This window comes from Erithacus rubecula (genome assembly GCF_903797595.1).
Source record: "Erithacus rubecula genome assembly, chromosome: 18".
Taxonomy (NCBI): Eukaryota; Metazoa; Chordata; class Aves; order Passeriformes; family Muscicapidae; genus Erithacus; species Erithacus rubecula.
In genome coordinates, this window is record NC_136670.1 from 2641574 (window position 1) to 2658891 (window position 17318).

Here is a 17318-nt window from a genome sequence, read left to right on the forward strand (position 1 = left end):
AGCACATGGCAGATTATGTTAACAAGCTTAATTTGTCACAGAATCATGGAGAAAGATTTGGGTTGGAAGGGACCTTGAAGCTCATCTCATTCCACTCCATGCCAGGGACACCTTCCACTGTCCCAGGCTGCTCCAAGCCCCATCCAGCCTGACCTTGGACACTGCCAGGGATCCAGGGGCCACCACAGCTTCTCTGGGCACCAAAATTAAACACAACCTGAGGAAGTTACTGAAACTTCTCCTGGCCACCCATTAAGGGAGGGGACACCACCTAAGCACATGATGCTTTATTCCTGTGGCCACATATGTAAAGAAAAAACATGCAGGAACTGATGTCCTATGCAAAAATATCCCCTGCAAAACACCAAATCAATTCCTAAATCTAACACCCTTGCTCTGATTAGAAATCCAAGCTTCTGTAGCTGTCACGGGTATTAAAACCAAACACAGAAATATGGAAAAAATGAGTAATCCTATTTGGAGAGAGTAAAATCCAGCCTGCAGAGGATTAATTCTAGTCCAACAGCCCTGCAGCTTGACAGTATTTTCCAGATCAATAGCAGTGCCTTTTGATTACAGAGTTTTGTTCAAATACATACATCCACTCCCCTCCAGTTGTCATTTTGGTGATTCTCAGCTCCAGTTGCCAACACCCAGACCAGGAGCACCCCTGGCACTGGAAGCTGTGTGGATGGAGCTCTGCTGCAGCTCTCAGCCACCTCTCCAGTACTTCAGAAAACACAATTTCCTGCCTACATCTGACAGTTTTGCTCCACTCCTTGCAGGAGCATCCTCTTTAGCACCTGTTTATGGTGCACACAAGCTTTGGAACCAACATCCTCCCTTTTTCAGGTGAGGTGGTTGCTTTGAGAGCTGTGGCCTGGATCAGGCACCCCACTCTGGGCTCCCAGTGCTCCTCACCACCAAATGTGAAAGACCATTTACAGTTCAGCAAGCACAGGTTAAAGCCTAACAAAGGAGCAGGATTTGGGTTTTTTGCCTCATCCCAGGGGCCACTGTGAGCAACAAAATGCACATTATGGATCCCAAGCCCCTTCCCTACAGCAGGCTCACTACATCCCAATTTGCTTCCAGCACCTCCTGCACTGGTGCCTTCTCTGCCACAAGCTCTGGCTCTTCCCCTGAGAATGGCTTTTCCTTCTTTATCTCTGGCTCTTTTAACAGAAGCCTTTTCCCCCAATTTCACCCTGAGCTTCCCTCTGCTCCAGGCCCTGGGACTGTACATCTCTGAGAGCTGCTGGGGCTCTGCTCCTTTCCCAAAGTGGTACCTCTCCACCATAGAGCCACCCAAGGATGGTTTTTTCTCATTAATTAGCTGTCACTAACCAGGTAACCTTGATTAAAAATATCCCAATTCCAGTCTCCCTCGAATAAAAAAAAATCCCAAGTTGTTTTGCTCATTATACCCAGCAGAACCACCAGCTGAGGATTTTAAGCAAGGCTTCCCAGTAGCATCCCAGTTAGCTTTGTAGGTTTAGCACCGAGGGGTTCCCTTCCTTCCAGCCCCAAACAACCACAAAAAAACACATTTCAAATGTAGTTTTTGCTACTTTCCCCTACATTTATGTTTCACCCATTTTCCTTTGCCAGCTCCCTTCTCCTGCTTCCCTCTGACCCTTCAGACCTAACAAACGCTGGCTTAGGGGAGAGAAAAAAGAAGAAAGAGCCCAGCGCAGCCCTTTGCGCCTGGCCCGGCATTCCAGCGCTGCGCTGCCGGCTCCACCAAGTCTGATTTAGGAGCACTGCTGGGAGCGATTAGTTTCGGAAAGGCGCAGCACGCCCACCCAGGCGCAGGGAGGGCAGAGCTCCCCTTCCCGGCTGCCATGTGCCTCCCCTGCCGCGGAGCCCGGCCCCAGGTCGGGGCGCAGCGCTGGGGACCGGCCGCGGCCCCGCGCACTAATCAATGGCATGCCAATTAACAGAGTGCAGCCTCCATCCAGACTCTCCTGCTATCCTGCCCGTTGCCCTTGTTGCCATGCCCTGGAACCGCTTCTTCCTTTTTGTGTCCTTGTTCTGTTTTCTTTTTTGCCGTATTTTTGCTTCCCTTCCCCTAGAGCAGAGAATCCCCAGCAGCTGCTCCTGAAAATCATCCCTGTCCTCCCAAGCACCGGCAGCCCATGGAATCTGCTGAGCAAGCACAGCCACCTGCCCAGGTGTGTGCTACCTGATCCTGTTACCCTCCCAGAATTAAAGCATGCATCAGCCTCCCAAAAACGAGTGGCATGGGGAATTTAATGGCATGCTCTGCCAATAGGTGCCATTATAGCCAGCTCATCATCCCAAAATGTGTGGTGTGGATGGAACACAGAGTCAGCTCCCAAAACTGAGGATCAGCTCAGTGGTGGGAGAGGCAGTGGGAAAGGGGAAAACAAGAAATGAACCATCATTTTGAAGTCACTAGGGTTTTGACATTCTCCAACTGGCTTCTATTAGCATTGCATCTGTGCTTGGGTGCCTGAAGGAGAAAAAAAATAAAAGGAAAGACTCATTTCCAGAGGTACAGAGCAATCAGCAGGTTCTCTGTGCTGCCACTGCCTCTGGAGTGCTTGGATGCAGCTCAGGGAGAACCAGGCACAGTGAACAAGGACCTAAAATTTTATTACCTTCCCCTCCTGCCAGAAGCAGAGCCTATTTGCAGATTTACAGCTCGTGTCAACAGGAAGTTCATGTTTACAAGTTTCCTGGAAAAAAAGCCAGCATTCCTGTCCTCCAGCACAGCTCGGTGGGAAGGCTGCTTCGTGGGGGAGTGCTCAGATGGGTATGGGAGACAGGAATGAGTTTCAGCCATGTAAAACATACAGACAAATAGATAAAGCTATGAAAAAAAAGGAAAATTGAAGGCCAGAAGGAGAACAGTAATCCAGCAATTCGGTGGAAAATGCACAGCAAGACAGCCCAGCCGTGTCTGGAAAAATACTTTTGTAGCATCTGGGATTCACACTTCAAAGAAGCAGAAGAATTTTAAGAGGATGAAAAGCTATATTCAGGCTAACATGAATTTTTCTCCTCTGGTCCAACTCTGCTATCATTCCCATGACGCTGTTCCTCCAAGAGTCACAGCCAAGCTCAGCTGGTCACACTGGGCTGAGCCCTTCTCTCCCAGTAAAGGCATTAACAGGACCACAGAGTGTCTGGTGCTGCTGGATCCTCCAGGATCCATCCATCCCCAAGCCCAGCCCCAGATGGAGCTGAGGGACATTGGTTATTGCCTTCACAAACTGGAGCCCTGGGCCTAAACAGCCTTATCTTGTGCAGCCTGGATTTTAAATCTTCCCCTTTTATATGGTTATAAAAAAACCCAACAAAACAACACTCCCTCCTCCCCAAAAAAACCTAACAAAACCAAAAAATGCACAAAACTGAAACCAAACAAAAAAACCCCAATATTTGTTCCAAAATGACACAAAACAAGAGGACATGAGGACAGCCAAAGGTCAAGCAGCCAGAGCTCTACCAAGATGCCAAAGACCCAAATCACTAAATATTTATTTAGGCCATGCTGTTCAGTTTAGTAAAGACAGATATGGAGTGCTTAGGGTGGTATCTGATCTTCTGAGAACATACTGCTCCCAGGGAAAGTTTCTGCCTTCACACATGGACATTTTCCAACAGAAGGATGATCCAATCACAAGATCCTTCTGAAACAAGCTCACTCAACAACACACAACAGGTACAGAAAACCAAGTCTCAAAAAGCCACACTTAGCTTCTCCCTGGAGAAAGCCAAAGTGACAAAGCACTCAACCCACCCAGCCTTACCAGCCTCCAAGATCTAACATGCAGGAGCTCAAAACAACCAAGCTGAAGAGGAAACTCAGAACAGGTGCAGGTATCAGGTCCTTCCAACACCACCACAGCTGTCCCCAGCACTGATTTAGGGTGACCTCCCTCACCCAGAGCTGCATGGCTCATTCCCTGAGTATCTGAGCTCTTTCCACACCAGCAGTACTAAGAACAAAATTCCCAGTAGAATCAGAGAGATGAGAAAGAGTCACACACAGGTCCCAAAACTTATTTTTCCACCCTAAGTCCTTAGCAGGAAACCATTACTGAGGAGCTGCCTGCTCTGGATCCAGGCATTTCACATCCAGGTGTCACCAGCCCTGTGCAGGAGGATGGAAGTTCAAAGGAAGATTTTGCAATAGGCTGAAAGGAGTATTTGCTGAAAGCATCTCATCAAAGCAGGCAGGTGTGCTCTACCCCACACAGTGGACATACCTGTTCAGACAACTTCAAGAGCCAGAACCTAAACACCTGTATGGTGAAGTTAATTTACATGCACAGAGAAGAAAAAGCAAGAAAATCCAAACCTCAGATTTACTAAACTTGAAACTTCAAAAGTCATGAAAATCTTCATTTTCTACACCATGAATTACATTTTAGAAACAAAACAAAACAAAAAAACCCCAAAAAATCAAGGAGAAGAATAAGAAAGAGGCAACTTAAAATACAACAATAAAAACCTGGAGCAGGAGATAAGAAAGATTCATCAGCAAAACTCCTCTAAAGTGGGGCTGGAGTTGATAGCAGAGGCAGTTAAACTGCAGCATTCTGGGAAGACACAATTTGATTTGGCTGTTACTGTTTGGTGGGAGGGGAGAGGGGGGGTGGAGAGAAACAACAAAACTAAATCGGCTCAAACACACATGTAGTTCCTCTTTATTTCATGAATCCTAGCCAGGGCTGTGGCTGAGCTGAAGCTGAGTTTACTGCCCCTGACCCTGCTCTGGGGTATGCTCTGCCCAGGTGAGCCAGCACCTCCTGGGGCTGCTCTTAACTTCTCCCAGCTGTGTTTTCCCCACGTCCCAAACGTCTCCACCTGGTTCTGCAGATGGAGCAGCTGCAGCTGAAGGCAAACACCTGGTGAGCCACAGCCCTGCCCTGCTGCAGGGAGATCAGTTACAGCAGCTCCTGCCCTATTTAAGGCTGTATCAGCGCTGTAAGTGCTGTGTTTGTGGTTAATCATCTGCCCCCTTTGTGCCCAGGGAACCACAAAAGCTCAGCTGGGCAGCTTTGCACTGACCAGCCACCAAAAACCTCCTGAAGATGTGGAAAGAAGTGCTAAATCCAGCTCAGGTCTTGCTCAGAGTAGACCCTCACTGGATGCTCCACTGATTGTATCTTTACAGCAGCTGCATTTCTCACACACCAGCTTTGGGCTGCACCAGCACAGGAGCTGCAGATGTGTCCAGGCTCCCTGATGGCTCCAGCCTGGCAGGAGGCTCCCTTGGGACAGAGGAAGGAAGACCCTTGTCCTATTCACTGCTGATGTTTGACCTGGTGAATACTTGGAAATTCCCTTCTCTAGAAAAACATTCAACAAATACCCATCCTCTAAGGAATGTCATAATGAGCAGAGCAAGAGCAATACTAGGATTGTTTTTAAGGGATTTTTACAGCAGTCATGTCAAGTAACACCTCTCTTCAAGTCAATACTGCAGTCTGAGCAGGCTTTTAGTCCAACAGTTCATTCTTTTTGGAGACTCCTTACCACTAAGCAGCAGTGTCATACCATTACCTGGCTAGTAGTGCTGCTTCAGCATTTCCTTGCACCATTTTCCTCCAAGTTCTTGCTCAGGGATGGCAATATTTATATTAAGAACACAAGGGTATATAACTGTAAGACTAATCTGGAGAGGCAGACAGTGCATTAAAAAAACCCCCAAACCCACTTCCCAACAGGCTCCAGACATTTATGGTCACCAAAGTACCAGCAAAAGAAGCTGTTTGTTACTTAGCAGTAATTTTCAAGTGACTTGAGCTGAATTTAGTATTGTAGTTATACAGGGAAAAAAAAATCCATGAGAAATGCTCAAGGCCAGGGTGGAATGGGTTCTCAGCAATGTGAGACAGGGGAAGGTGTCCCTGCCCACAGCAGGGGTTTGGAACAGGATGATCTTTAAGGTCCCTTCCAACCCAACCATTCTGGGAGTCTATGTAATAAAATGTTGGGGGAAAGGGAGATAATTTAAGGGTTAAATTAAATCTTAAATCTTGCAAGGCCTGACAGGAATCAGTTCCAGAAAGCCTGCAGGGTCAACTTGTATCGACTATAGAAGATCCTTGTGCAAATTAAAAGGTTTCCCTGCCTGTTTGTTTCAGCATATGGAAAAGCTGCAAATTCATTCCCTGAGGTTTGCTCTGAGGAGGCTGTTAAATGCCAGGACGAATCTCAGGACTGGGATGTTTGCATGGTAAGGAGTGCTGGAGGTGCAGCCTGCTGCCATTTTCCTGTGTGTTCAGGAGTCAAGGCAAATCAAGCCAACATTTGTAAAAGCCCCTCTTGGGCCCAGTTTCCAAACACCTGCATCCCTGTGTCCCCTGGGTCCTCCTGCCCTCCTGCTTCTCAGTGCATCTCTGCAGGCAGGAGCAGCTCACTATGAAAATGCAGAGTGCCTGTCTTCCTCACCCATGCAGAACAGCTAATCCCAGCAGGATAATCCTGCTTTAATGAGAAAACTATAGGGCCTTTGATAAAGCATATAAATCTTATAAAAGCCCTACTACAACATTCCTTAGTCTCTGGGACTGGATGACCGACCTCTAAAATGAATTTTGCATGTGGCTGCCTCAAGCTGTGGAAGGTAACACGTGGCAGGGAGAGCAAACTGCTCCCTCTTGTCTGCAAGACACCATAAAATCTGTAACAGTGCTGGAGGCAAATTTCCCATACCTCTGGACATGTGTGCCACTCCATCAACAAAGTACCTCATCCTCTGCCAGCCACAGGAGCCAGAGGACACCATCCTCTCCCACTCCTTTTCTCCAACTCACTGCACACTTCCCCAAGTGGAAATGGCCATGATATAGCTGACCTGTCCCAAGGCAGTGGCTCCAAAGGTCCAGTAATTTCCTACAGCCCAACAAAGAGGTGGGAGATGGCAGGAACTGTGTCAGAGCCAACCTGGGCTGCAGCACAGCTGCTGAGCTCCAAGATAAACTTTGCAGCCTCTGCCAAACTGGGAATCTGTGTCAGGTTTTGTATAAAAAAAAAAAAAAAAAAAAAAAAAAAAAAAGGATTTGAGAACAATTCCTCATTACAACTTAGGTGTAGAAATCCACACACTTTTTTCTGACCTCACAAGACCTTGCTCCAGCACTGGAGAAGAACCCAATGAACTGACATTTCAACACTTTCTTTTCCCCTCAAGTACAAACACACAAGTGCTGAGAAAAAGCAGTGATGCTCTGACCTGACATGACCAGTCGTGTAGAGGGATAATTCCTGTCCTGTATCAGTGACTGGAATTACCAGGGCTTTGCCAACAGCTTAATGAGATGGAAACTCATGCTCCCACTGCCAGAATTTGTTTGTTGGGCTATAAACTATTTAGATGCTCTGAATATTTTGCTCCTGTGTTATAAAACAGGTGTGAAGAGGTGTATCTCCATCCATGGAGCTGCTGCTTGGAGCAGCACAGCCTTTTGGACAGAGCTACATTCCTGCTGTGAAAAGAAAGGGAGAGCTGTCCTTTGGCTTGTCCTCACCAAAAAGGGCTTTCAGACCCTGGATGGGGACTGGGTCACACCTGTCCAGACTCCACCTGAAGCTCTGAGTGGTGCTGCCAGGTTTTCCAGGGCTCCTTGAGCCACCTTAGACCAGCAGGAGCAGCAGCAGGACAGTAGAAGAGCAGTGCTGGTGGAAACTAAGGCAATCCTTACACACACACAAGGGAAAAGGGGAGATTCTGTGCCAACCAAACCATCTTGTTTGGTACCTGTGGGACTGAAGGCAAGAATTCCTGCATGGATCAGATCCTGGTCTTTGGTGCTCAACTGTCCTTACACCACCAGATAGTCCTGAACACTGATGGAGGATCCAGATGTGGCAAATAATGTTTAGGAGTAGTGACTGAGCCTATTTTGTGCATATTTTACCATAAAACCATAACAAATTTCATTCCATTAACTTTATCTCAAACTTGGCTTTCTTAATTAGACATACAGGGCTCGAGGGAAACTGCTGTAATTATTAAATGGGAAATAAAACCTGATGAACACAGTAACTGCAGTGACTGAAAACTTAAATAAAACCTTTAGAGGACAAATGAAGAAATATCTAAAAATCACCTCCTCAACAGCTTGTGTGCTCTGATAGTTATTTGCTTATTCACATGCACAAAGAAGTTTTGTTCTCCCTTTGTCTAAAAACAATACTACACAAAAAAAGGGTTGTTCAATGAGACAAATATATACAAGAAGAAAACCATCAGACAAGTGCCAGTGCAAAACCAATACTCTCTCTCAGAGGATGCCATTAAATTAACTTCTAGGTGCTCAGCACTCCTAGATAAAGAGGGAAAGCCAAGCTTTCATGGAAAAAAATCATCCCCTGGGGGGACAAAAGGACACCACAAGTGTATTCTGGAATGTGGAAACTCAGGTGGGCCAAGGGCAGTAATGTGAAGTCAAGTGTTTTGCAGCAGAGGGGTGAATAAACAGCAGTAAATGGATGTAGGTGATCCACCCACACTGCCAGTGGGAGCTGATTTGGGAGTGGTAAGAACAAGGCACTGCCTGTGTGACAGTTCCTGACCTGCTGGCTCAGGAGTGGCAGTGCCTCTCTGCAAGAACATTCCTGAGGATGACACAGTTTCCCAGCACCACGTGAAGTACAGCGTGTCTCCTTACTCACCAGGGAAGGTGATCCATCAGCATCTGTAGTGTGAAGAGGGAGGCAAACAGCAGAAGGAAAGCAAAGTGCTAGAAAGAATTCCTGGCTAGAATTTGCTGCTTTCAGTCTTCCCATGAACATGGGCTGTGAGCTGCAGAACGACACACTCACACCAAGAAAGCAAAATGGGTACAAGGCTCCCATCCAACTCAGATTTAATGGCACAGAAGACAGATCTGCTCTTTGAGAAAAATCCCAATTGTTGATTTCTATTTTGTCTGGCGATGGAGTACAGTGTTCCTCCTTCCTTCCTGCCAAAAGTGGTGGAAGTATGATGTGCTTTAAAGTAATTACAGCAGCTCATCCCAGAAGTGGCTGCATTTCAAACGAGGCAGGAGATGCACCAGTGGGGAGTGGCTGCTCCCAGCTGAATGTTGAACCTGCCTTCAGACCTGGGGATGAAATGGTTCTCTCCCAAACAAACCACCACATTTCCTTCCTACACCTGTTCAGTTTGTGCCCTTCTGGTCTGTCTGGCCCTGCTGCACCTCCATGGATGGCTGGAAAAGACAGGGAAGCATGGCCCAATGTGGCACCCGTGGGCAGGACATGCCTTCCTACAGGGACTTAGCTTGATCCAAGTTTTTGTGAACTGGTATCTCTCTGACTCCTCAGCAAAACTGGCAAGCATTTGGCTGTGCCAACCCTGTATACCTCTCTACACACTGCAATATTTGGAAGTGTGCAGTATTTTCATTATTGGTAGCACAGCCACAATTATCCAAATAAAACTATTACTATACCGGGCCTTTGATCATAAATAGAACTTAATGGATTTTATTACATCCCAGGAAGCGAGAGCTGCAGAAGGAAAAGTATTGCTAAATGTGCTTTGCTACTACCTATCAATTTCTCCTAAACACTCAGCACTTAAGAAATACCCAAAGAAACACACTGCTCCCACTGCACAAGCATTGCGAGCTCCCCTCTGAGCTCTTCCCCTTTAGCCAGCTCGCAGGGGCCGTTTCAGCAGCTGAAAATTAAAGGGTCACAATATTGAGCCTTCAGGTATCAAGTTCACAATGGAAATAGCAGCTGACACAGAAAGGGCTCTGTTGAGCACGGCGGTGATAATTCAGTTGCCTCAGAGCTGGAAGCAGCTCACTTACACAAAGTTTGTTATTTAACTCAGCGAGGAACAAAATAAAATGCCACAGCCATGGATTTATTCCTTACACAGCCTCTTTCAAATCATACTCCACGCTGGAGACACGCTGGCAGTGAGTCTTTAACTCTGGCTGCAGTATCCTCTTAAATCCAAATAATTCCCTGTCAAGTGCTGGGGAAGGCAGTGATGGCCTCAGCAAGGGCTGCTTGTCCTGCAAACCTCTGCAAACTCTTCTGCTGGAGCCAATCTTCCAGAAAACTTCACAGGAGCCAACCACCACTAGATGCCACAGGTCCATGAGCAAGTGACATCTGCAATGTCCAACAGCCACCAGTCCAAGTGGCCTCACAGAGAAGGGCAGGAACAAGGAGGACTTTAGTGGGGTGGCCAGATAAGCCAGCCTCCCACTTGCCCCTGCTCACAGAATCCAGGAAAAGCCATCTTGCCACCCCCGGGGATCCCCACCTGGCCCCGCTCCGCGGTGACAGCCCAGGCCTGCTGCTATCTCCCAAACAGATGCATTTATTCTCCTGAGAGCCTCCCACGTCTTATCTGGCTGGCAGTTTCTGAACACCGAGCGCCAAGTCCAGCTAAAACCACTTTAAGCTCTTTTAGGCAACAATTCCTGAAAGCGTTTTGGCAGGGGAGCGAGGGAGGAGGGACGGCAGGGTCCCCCCGCGCTGTCCTGCCGGGATGGGCACGGAAAGCAACCCCTGCACCCCACTCTGGAGATGCTGTAAACAGGACCTGGCACAGGAATGGATGTATAGTTTACAGAGATGCCTTGCTTCAAGCAAATTTGCCTCTCAACACATGGCCAAACTCTCACGCAATAAATTAACTATTTGGCAGCCACCGAACTAGTGCTGGAGCCAAACCAATTAGGGTTTAATGTGATCCCAATTTCCTATTTCTGAGACGAGGGTCGGGGAGGCGGGGGGAGAAGAGGGAAGAGAAAGGAGGGAGAGCAAAGTAAATCCCCTCCTGGTTTATAAATCCTTGCCAATCATCTCAGATAAACCTGTCACCCACAGCTCTAAATCTGTATTTGCACTCGCATGCTCCGAGGGACGCGGTGGGAAAAGGCGCATCGGACGCAGCCAGCCTGACTCCCGACATGTGTTTCCCATACTTGGGAAATTCAATCATTTAAAAAATATTTACCAAGCTTTGTCTTTAATTAGAAAAACATGACGACGGATAAGGCGAGTTATTGTTTCTAAGCTAGAAATGTCAGAGATCCTCATGATGTCAGAAGATAAACCCCATCAGCGACCCGCGGACACGCTGCCAGGGCCGCAAACGTTTCAAGGGATTTTTTTTCATCTCCCCTCAAAGTTCAGCACTTTCCAGTCACAATTCATCAGTGGCTTCTTGGCCCCCAACAAAGCTAATCATGGAGGAGGAAGAGGAGGAGGAGATGGAGGGAAGGCTCCTGCAGCAGATCTGCCAGACCGGTGGTTTTAATGCAAACAAGCTCACAGAGGAGGGGAGGAACAGAGGAACATTTGACTTCTTTGTGTTTAACGTCCTGACTCTGGTACCTCCCCTGCACAAATACCTGCCCTCAAGTAAGATAAGCAAATCAATCTCATCTGCACCTGGAAATGCCTCGGGCTGAGCTGTCGCCATACTTTGAAAAAGTGTTAAATTAAATCTCTGCTTAGCCAAGACCCCAGGAAATGCTTGCTCCCAGGAATAGAGCCACAATATTCACCTAAGAAAAGGAAGCTGCCTGTGATCTAAGCAGACAACCAGGAGTCCTGCCTGCCCAGGACCATGTGTGACCCTACAGCTGTACCCCACACTACAGCCCCTGCTCCACCTCTGTTTGATCCAACACCTGCAGCCAGATCTGGAGAGGCTCTGTAGGCAGGATGCACAACTTTAAAGTGCAAAGCAAATATTTGTTGGCCAACAAACAAAAGATAGCCAGGATGTAATGAGCTGTCAGGCCCGTTTGTGTGCTCACCACTCCTGTTAAGATGACTGAAGAGTCTTTGCTGACAGAGGAGGGTCAGGAAGGGTCCCTGGACTGGCTCCTCAGCACAGCCAGGCTGTTGTTGTGCCACCAGCCCCAGCCTGACCCAACCACCCAGTCCATGGCCAGACCAGCCCACTCCCACACACCCCAAAACTGCTTTATCTCCTTCAGGGCTTTATCCCTCCTCCTCCTCCTGTTGCCTCCTGGCAGAAAAGGCAGGCTCAAGCACACACAAAGGCCAGGTGGGAGTGTGTCAGGTGACACATGAGGAGGAACTTCCTGCTGCAGCAACCAGGTGCACTACTAGGAAGTGAAAGCCAACTCCCAAGAGATCATGAGGATTAAAAAGTACAGATAAGCAGGGAGAAGCTGGTATTGATGCAAACAAACTGGTGTGTCCATTGAGTCCAATCTTACAGCAGTAGGTCTGCAAGCATTCACTAAGTATTTTTCTGATTATTTTATAGCCACAGGTAAAAAAAGGCTAATCCTGCATTTTCCATTCAAAATTGTACTGTAATGAGAGAATTCTGTAACATTTTTCAAATATTTTCTAGCGAGCTTTAAAGTGTCACCTATGGCCCCAAAGCCAAACCAAGAACATGGCATGTATCTTGTGAAAATATCCTTGCAACTCAAGGCTGAGGGTTATTAGCAATGAATACCTTAAATACCAACATAAATCTACACTGCAGAAAATCTCTGCATGAACAGCCTGATCCTTTAAATTATCCCCAGTGTGCAAAGCACATCATTGAGGAAAACATATGTGCAAATTTGACCTCAAAGTCCAAGTGCCAGAAGAGCTGCTACCTGTAAAAATTAGTGCTGCTCTCTCATTAAATGGAGTAAAGGACATTTTAATTGACTTCCAAGGTCAGGGTTGATTAACCTGGAGTGCACAAATACAGCCAAAATGATGTCCAGGATACTTCTGTAGCTGAATCAAACACGGGTGGGCACAGTCAGGATGTGGCACAAAGGGATGGGAAGGTGACAGGGACACTGGAGAAGTTTTAAGCTCCAGATGCTGTGGGACAAATGCCCTCAGGAAGGTGGTTTTCTGGAAGAGTTTCAGGTAAATCATCAGTCTGGGTAGAAACCATTCCCCTGGGACTTTTTACACAGGGAGGGAGAGGTGGATTCACTTCTCACCTTTTTGAGTCTTACAGCCACCTCCTTCTGAAGGAGAAGAGTTCACCTCTGATTCTTGCCAGCAAGAGGGAAACCTGAGCAGTTCACCCCCTTCTCCAGTGGCTCATGGCAGCCTCTCAAGGTGCCTGTGACTCCTTGGCAGCTCAGGATGATGGAAAGCACTCAGCTCACTGTTCCACTCCAGTCCTCCTTCCAACAGACAACTCCACAAGCTCTTCCCCAAGTACAAACTCTTTTTGATCCTCAGAGTGCCTGCAAATCAAAAAACTCTTTTTTCTTTTCTCTGACTGCTTTAAAATGACAATTTATTTCACTCTCCTGAATATTAGCACAAAGGAAGATGAACACCTAAAGCCTTTCATTTTACAGCATATGAAAATCAAGACTAAGTCCCTGAATGATCCATTTCAATTTCTGGCCATTGGAAATACTCACATAAGAAGTGCATATTCATAAGAGCCAGTATGTACCTTAAATGAACATGGAACATCCCAAAGTTTCAAAGCAGTCCCATATTTCTTCCTTCCTTATTTCTTTCCTCATTGTTAGTTTCACACCGAGCACTGATACACTTCTCTGCAACACACACCCAAAGAAACAAAGAGACCTCCTGACATTGCCAGGATCTGTAAAATACAGCAGAAATCATCGGGCTATGCAGATAATTCGATTTATAAAAATTATGAGTTTACAGCTGATTACTCATTTCCTTGAGACCAAAGATAAACGTCAATAGTGTTCTTAAGCTGACACTGGGCACTAGAACTGACTGATGCCTCCTGGAAGTGTTCACACTCTTCAATATCTGGCACTAACAGGGCATCTTTACCTGATCTACCTACAAAGGTCGTGATAACTACAGCACATATCTGTGTTCTTATCTTTATAAAGCAGCTGCATGGCTCACCAGGCTCATCCTTAGTATTCCCCAATGGATGCTGGGCCATAGACACATTAAACTGAATAAAAAAACAACACTTTAGCTCCCACTGAGTCACTCCAAGCATTCTAGGTGCCCTCACCCTGTCCAGACAGGGGCCTTGCTGTCCCTGCTGCCATGAGGTCAGTGACTGTTTGCTCAGTTCTGTCAGCAGGAGCCAGATGAAAAGCCCTAATCACAGAATAACAGACTGGTTTGGGCTGGCAGGAATCTGAAAGACCATCTTGTTTCACCCCCTGCCATGGGCAGGGACACCTTCCACTGTCCCAGGCTGCTCCCAGCCCTGTCCAGCCTGGCCTTGGGCACTGCCAGGGATCCAGGGGCAGCCACAGCTGCTCTGGGCACCTGTGCCAGGGCCTCAGCACCCCCACGGGGAGCAATTCCTTCCTCATTTCAGACATGGTTTAATATTGCAAAACTCAACAGCCACATACATGGACATCAACACATTTGTGCCACAATCCAATAAAATATTCAAACAACTTGTCCTGTGTTGCAGAAAGTGTCACAGATGAAAGGAACTGGTTTCACATACCCACCCTGAATGGAGGCACAAAATCCCTGTCTCTCTTAGCTTCAAATATTTTCAGCAGGATTTCAAAGGTCTGGGAAGGGAAGCAGGGAATCTGAGCAGTCTCTGCATCCAGCACTGAGCTGCACCACCAGCAGACACACTGGATGGGATTTGTTTCATCCAGCTCCTCACTGCCAAAGCCTAAGCCAGCCCTCCTGGACTCCCCTTGCAGTCAGTGAAAAAGCCCAGGCACCTCCAGTGTGGGATTTGTCTCACTCAGAGAGAGGTGTCCAAGACTGGAGAGATGAATCACCCTCAGCAGTGCCTGTTTCTCCGATGGGACTTCAAAGGGAGCTTGGGGAAAGGAGATTGGGCAGAGACTTTGGACAGCAGGGTTAAAGCACATGATCTCACCCGAGCTCCTTCTGTGGGGCCTTTTCTTCAGGGCTGATAAATGAAGGTGAGCAGCCAGGTGCCAGGGCTCTCCAAAGCCACGTGGACACGGACACAGCTCTGCCACCACGGAGTTCTGCACACACGGGCTGGATTAAATCCACACGCCTGGACAGACTCATACACTTCTAACTGCCCCAAGGGGTATCAGCCTCACCCCAAAATCTCCATACACTCGGCCCTAAGCAGCACACTGAAGTATAAAACCACCCTCCGCAACTTCTGGCACTCGGTAATTCCTTCTCCATATCGGGAATGCAGCTTTCAGAGTGGTTTCTACATTAGCATCAGCACCTATCTTTACACGGCTTCCTATGAGCGATCACACTTCATTTTAAAATTCCTGAATTTCCTGACCTTTGGGATGTGCTTTTAACTGCTTTTTTTCTCTTTCCTGAGCAATGCCTTATCCACAGAGTCACCTTGAGGCCGAGCTGCAGCCCGTGTTAATGGGCATTCTAGACACAGACACCCTGGCTCCGTCCAGCACCCCGAACTCCTCATCCCGGGATGGCTCCACTTGCATTCCCAACTGTGCACGCACCAGCAAGGCCACACAAACCCTCAGGAGGCTGAAACACGGGCAAAGGCACCGCGGGCTCTCCTGCCAACCTCATGGCTTTCAGAGGGCACAACACTGCTGGCAACAAACGCCGGATTTTGGGGAAACTAACGCAAATGGAGCTGAAGATGGGCACCTTCGCAGCCGCACAGACCAGCAGGGTTTATGAGCGAGCACAGCGCTCACACACACGGGTGCCCGCGGTCCGCATGAGGGGAAACACTCGTGCCCAGCTCTGCCGTGGGCACCGCACTGTGGCAGCGCTCCCCGGCACACTTTATGGATGTTTTAGCGCCGATGTGGGCAGCGCCAGCAGGCTGCAACCCGCTCTGGCTCCAGCACCCGAGGCCGTTCACTGCAGCCCCGGTTCAGAGCCCTGCAGCCTGGAAATGCCCCACAAACCCGGGCTGCGCTCGCGGGCGGGGGTCCCCGAGGCCCACACTGGGGGCAGTGAACCCGCATGTGAGGAACGCACACAAGCGGACGAACAATCACGGATTGCCATCCGAAGCGCGTCCCCCGCCCTTGGCCCGCTCCGGGGGCTCGGCCCCGCTCCCCCGGCCCGCCTCAGCCCGGCCCCGGCCCCGGCCCCGGCCCCGGCCCCGGCCCCGGCCCCGGCCCCGCTCTTACAGTGGCAGCTTCCCGGGATCCCCACCATGGCCCGGAGCCTCGGCGCCTCCTGCCCGGCCCGGCCCGGCCCCCGCCGTGACGAGAGCGGGGCGCGGCTTCCCCCGGCCCGCCCCGGCAGCGGCGGAGGGGAGAGGGGACGGGGTTGGGGACGGGGGATGAGTTACAGCCGGGTTGTGGGCATGGGGAAGGGACAGGGGTGTGGGGATTGGGGGTGAGTTACAGCCGGGTTATGGTTGTGGGGAAGGGGCAGGGGTGTGGGGGTTTTGGAGGTGAGTTACAGCCGAGTTTTGGGGTGTGGGGAGCGGAGAGGAGTGTGGGGATGTGGGTGAGTTACAGCCGGGTTTTGGGGTATAGGAGGGGAATGTGGGGGTGCAGGGATGTGGGGTGAGTTACAGCCGAGTTGTGGTGTGCAGGAAGGCAATATGGGGAGGAGTGTGGGGATTTGGGGTGAGTTACAGCCGAGCAATGGGCCACATTCCCCGACTCCCCTCAAGGTGTTACCTTTACACAACCACAAAGGTGTTGCAATACCTGCACCCCCGAAAGATGTTAAAATACCTGTACACACAACCCCAAAGGTGTTTAGAGTATCTGTGCACGCATCTCCAAAGGTGCTACAATACCTGTACACCCCCAAAAGATGATAAAATTCCTGTACAAATATCCCAAAAGGTGTTGCAATGCCCTAGAAGTTCTACATTTACACCCCCAAAATATGTTAAAATACCTGCATGCAACCCCCAAAGGTTTTACAATACTTGTAGTCCCCATACAGTGTTACAATTCCTCAGGATGGATAGGTTTGTCCCCAGCCCCAGTGCCTCAGGTGTTGTTATCTAAGTAGTTTTGTTCCCTCCTGGCACTTCCCACATTCCAAGCCCACCTCTAAACCACATCCACAAAGTGTCCCAGGGAGTCTTGCTGCAGGCAGATATCCTTGGCAAAGGTGAGATGTGTTTCCACTCCTACAAGCTGAAGCTTTCACTGCATAGGTACCTCAAAACCTAGAAATGCCAGAGTGAGAGATCATGAGAGCTTCACAGCCTGAGACTCCTGTTCAGGGTTTGTCAAGGCTGCAGCCTCATAGAATCATGGAATATCCTGAGCTGGGAGGGACCCCCAGGATGAGCCAGGGCAGCTCCTGTTCCTGCACAGACACCCCATAACCCCACCCTGAGCATCCCTGTCCAAACACTCCTGCAGCTCTGGCAGCCTCGGGGCTTTGCCCAGCACCCTCTGGGGAAGAACCTTTCCTTTATGCTGAAGTCCAGTCAGTAT

The 17318-nt window shown here is 48.8% G+C and overlaps 1 protein-coding gene and 1 long non-coding RNA gene across 3 annotated transcripts in view; both read right to left on the reverse strand.

Moving 5' to 3' along the window:
* CBFA2T2 (CBFA2/RUNX1 partner transcriptional co-repressor 2) overlaps positions 1-17318 on the reverse strand; it is a 264258-nt gene that overhangs the window by 40675 nt on the left and 206265 nt on the right. The window contains exon 1 of one of the 2 annotated variants that reach the window (XM_079322006.1): positions 16041-16141. The exons of the other annotated variant lie outside the window; for it this stretch is intronic. Coding sequence (XP_079178132.1) covers positions 16041-16068 — 28 coding nt within the window. The 5' untranslated portion in view covers positions 16069-16141. Of the gene's footprint in view, positions 1-16040; positions 16142-17318 lie in introns of those variants that run through there. 2 annotated transcript variants of the gene reach the window in all.
* On the reverse strand, positions 2398-3204 carry LOC306809939. The gene is made up of 2 exons (XR_013776326.1): positions 2625-3204; positions 2398-2476 (listed from the first exon to the last, which is right to left on the reverse strand). It is a non-coding gene; the product is annotated as an uncharacterized lncRNA (long non-coding RNA).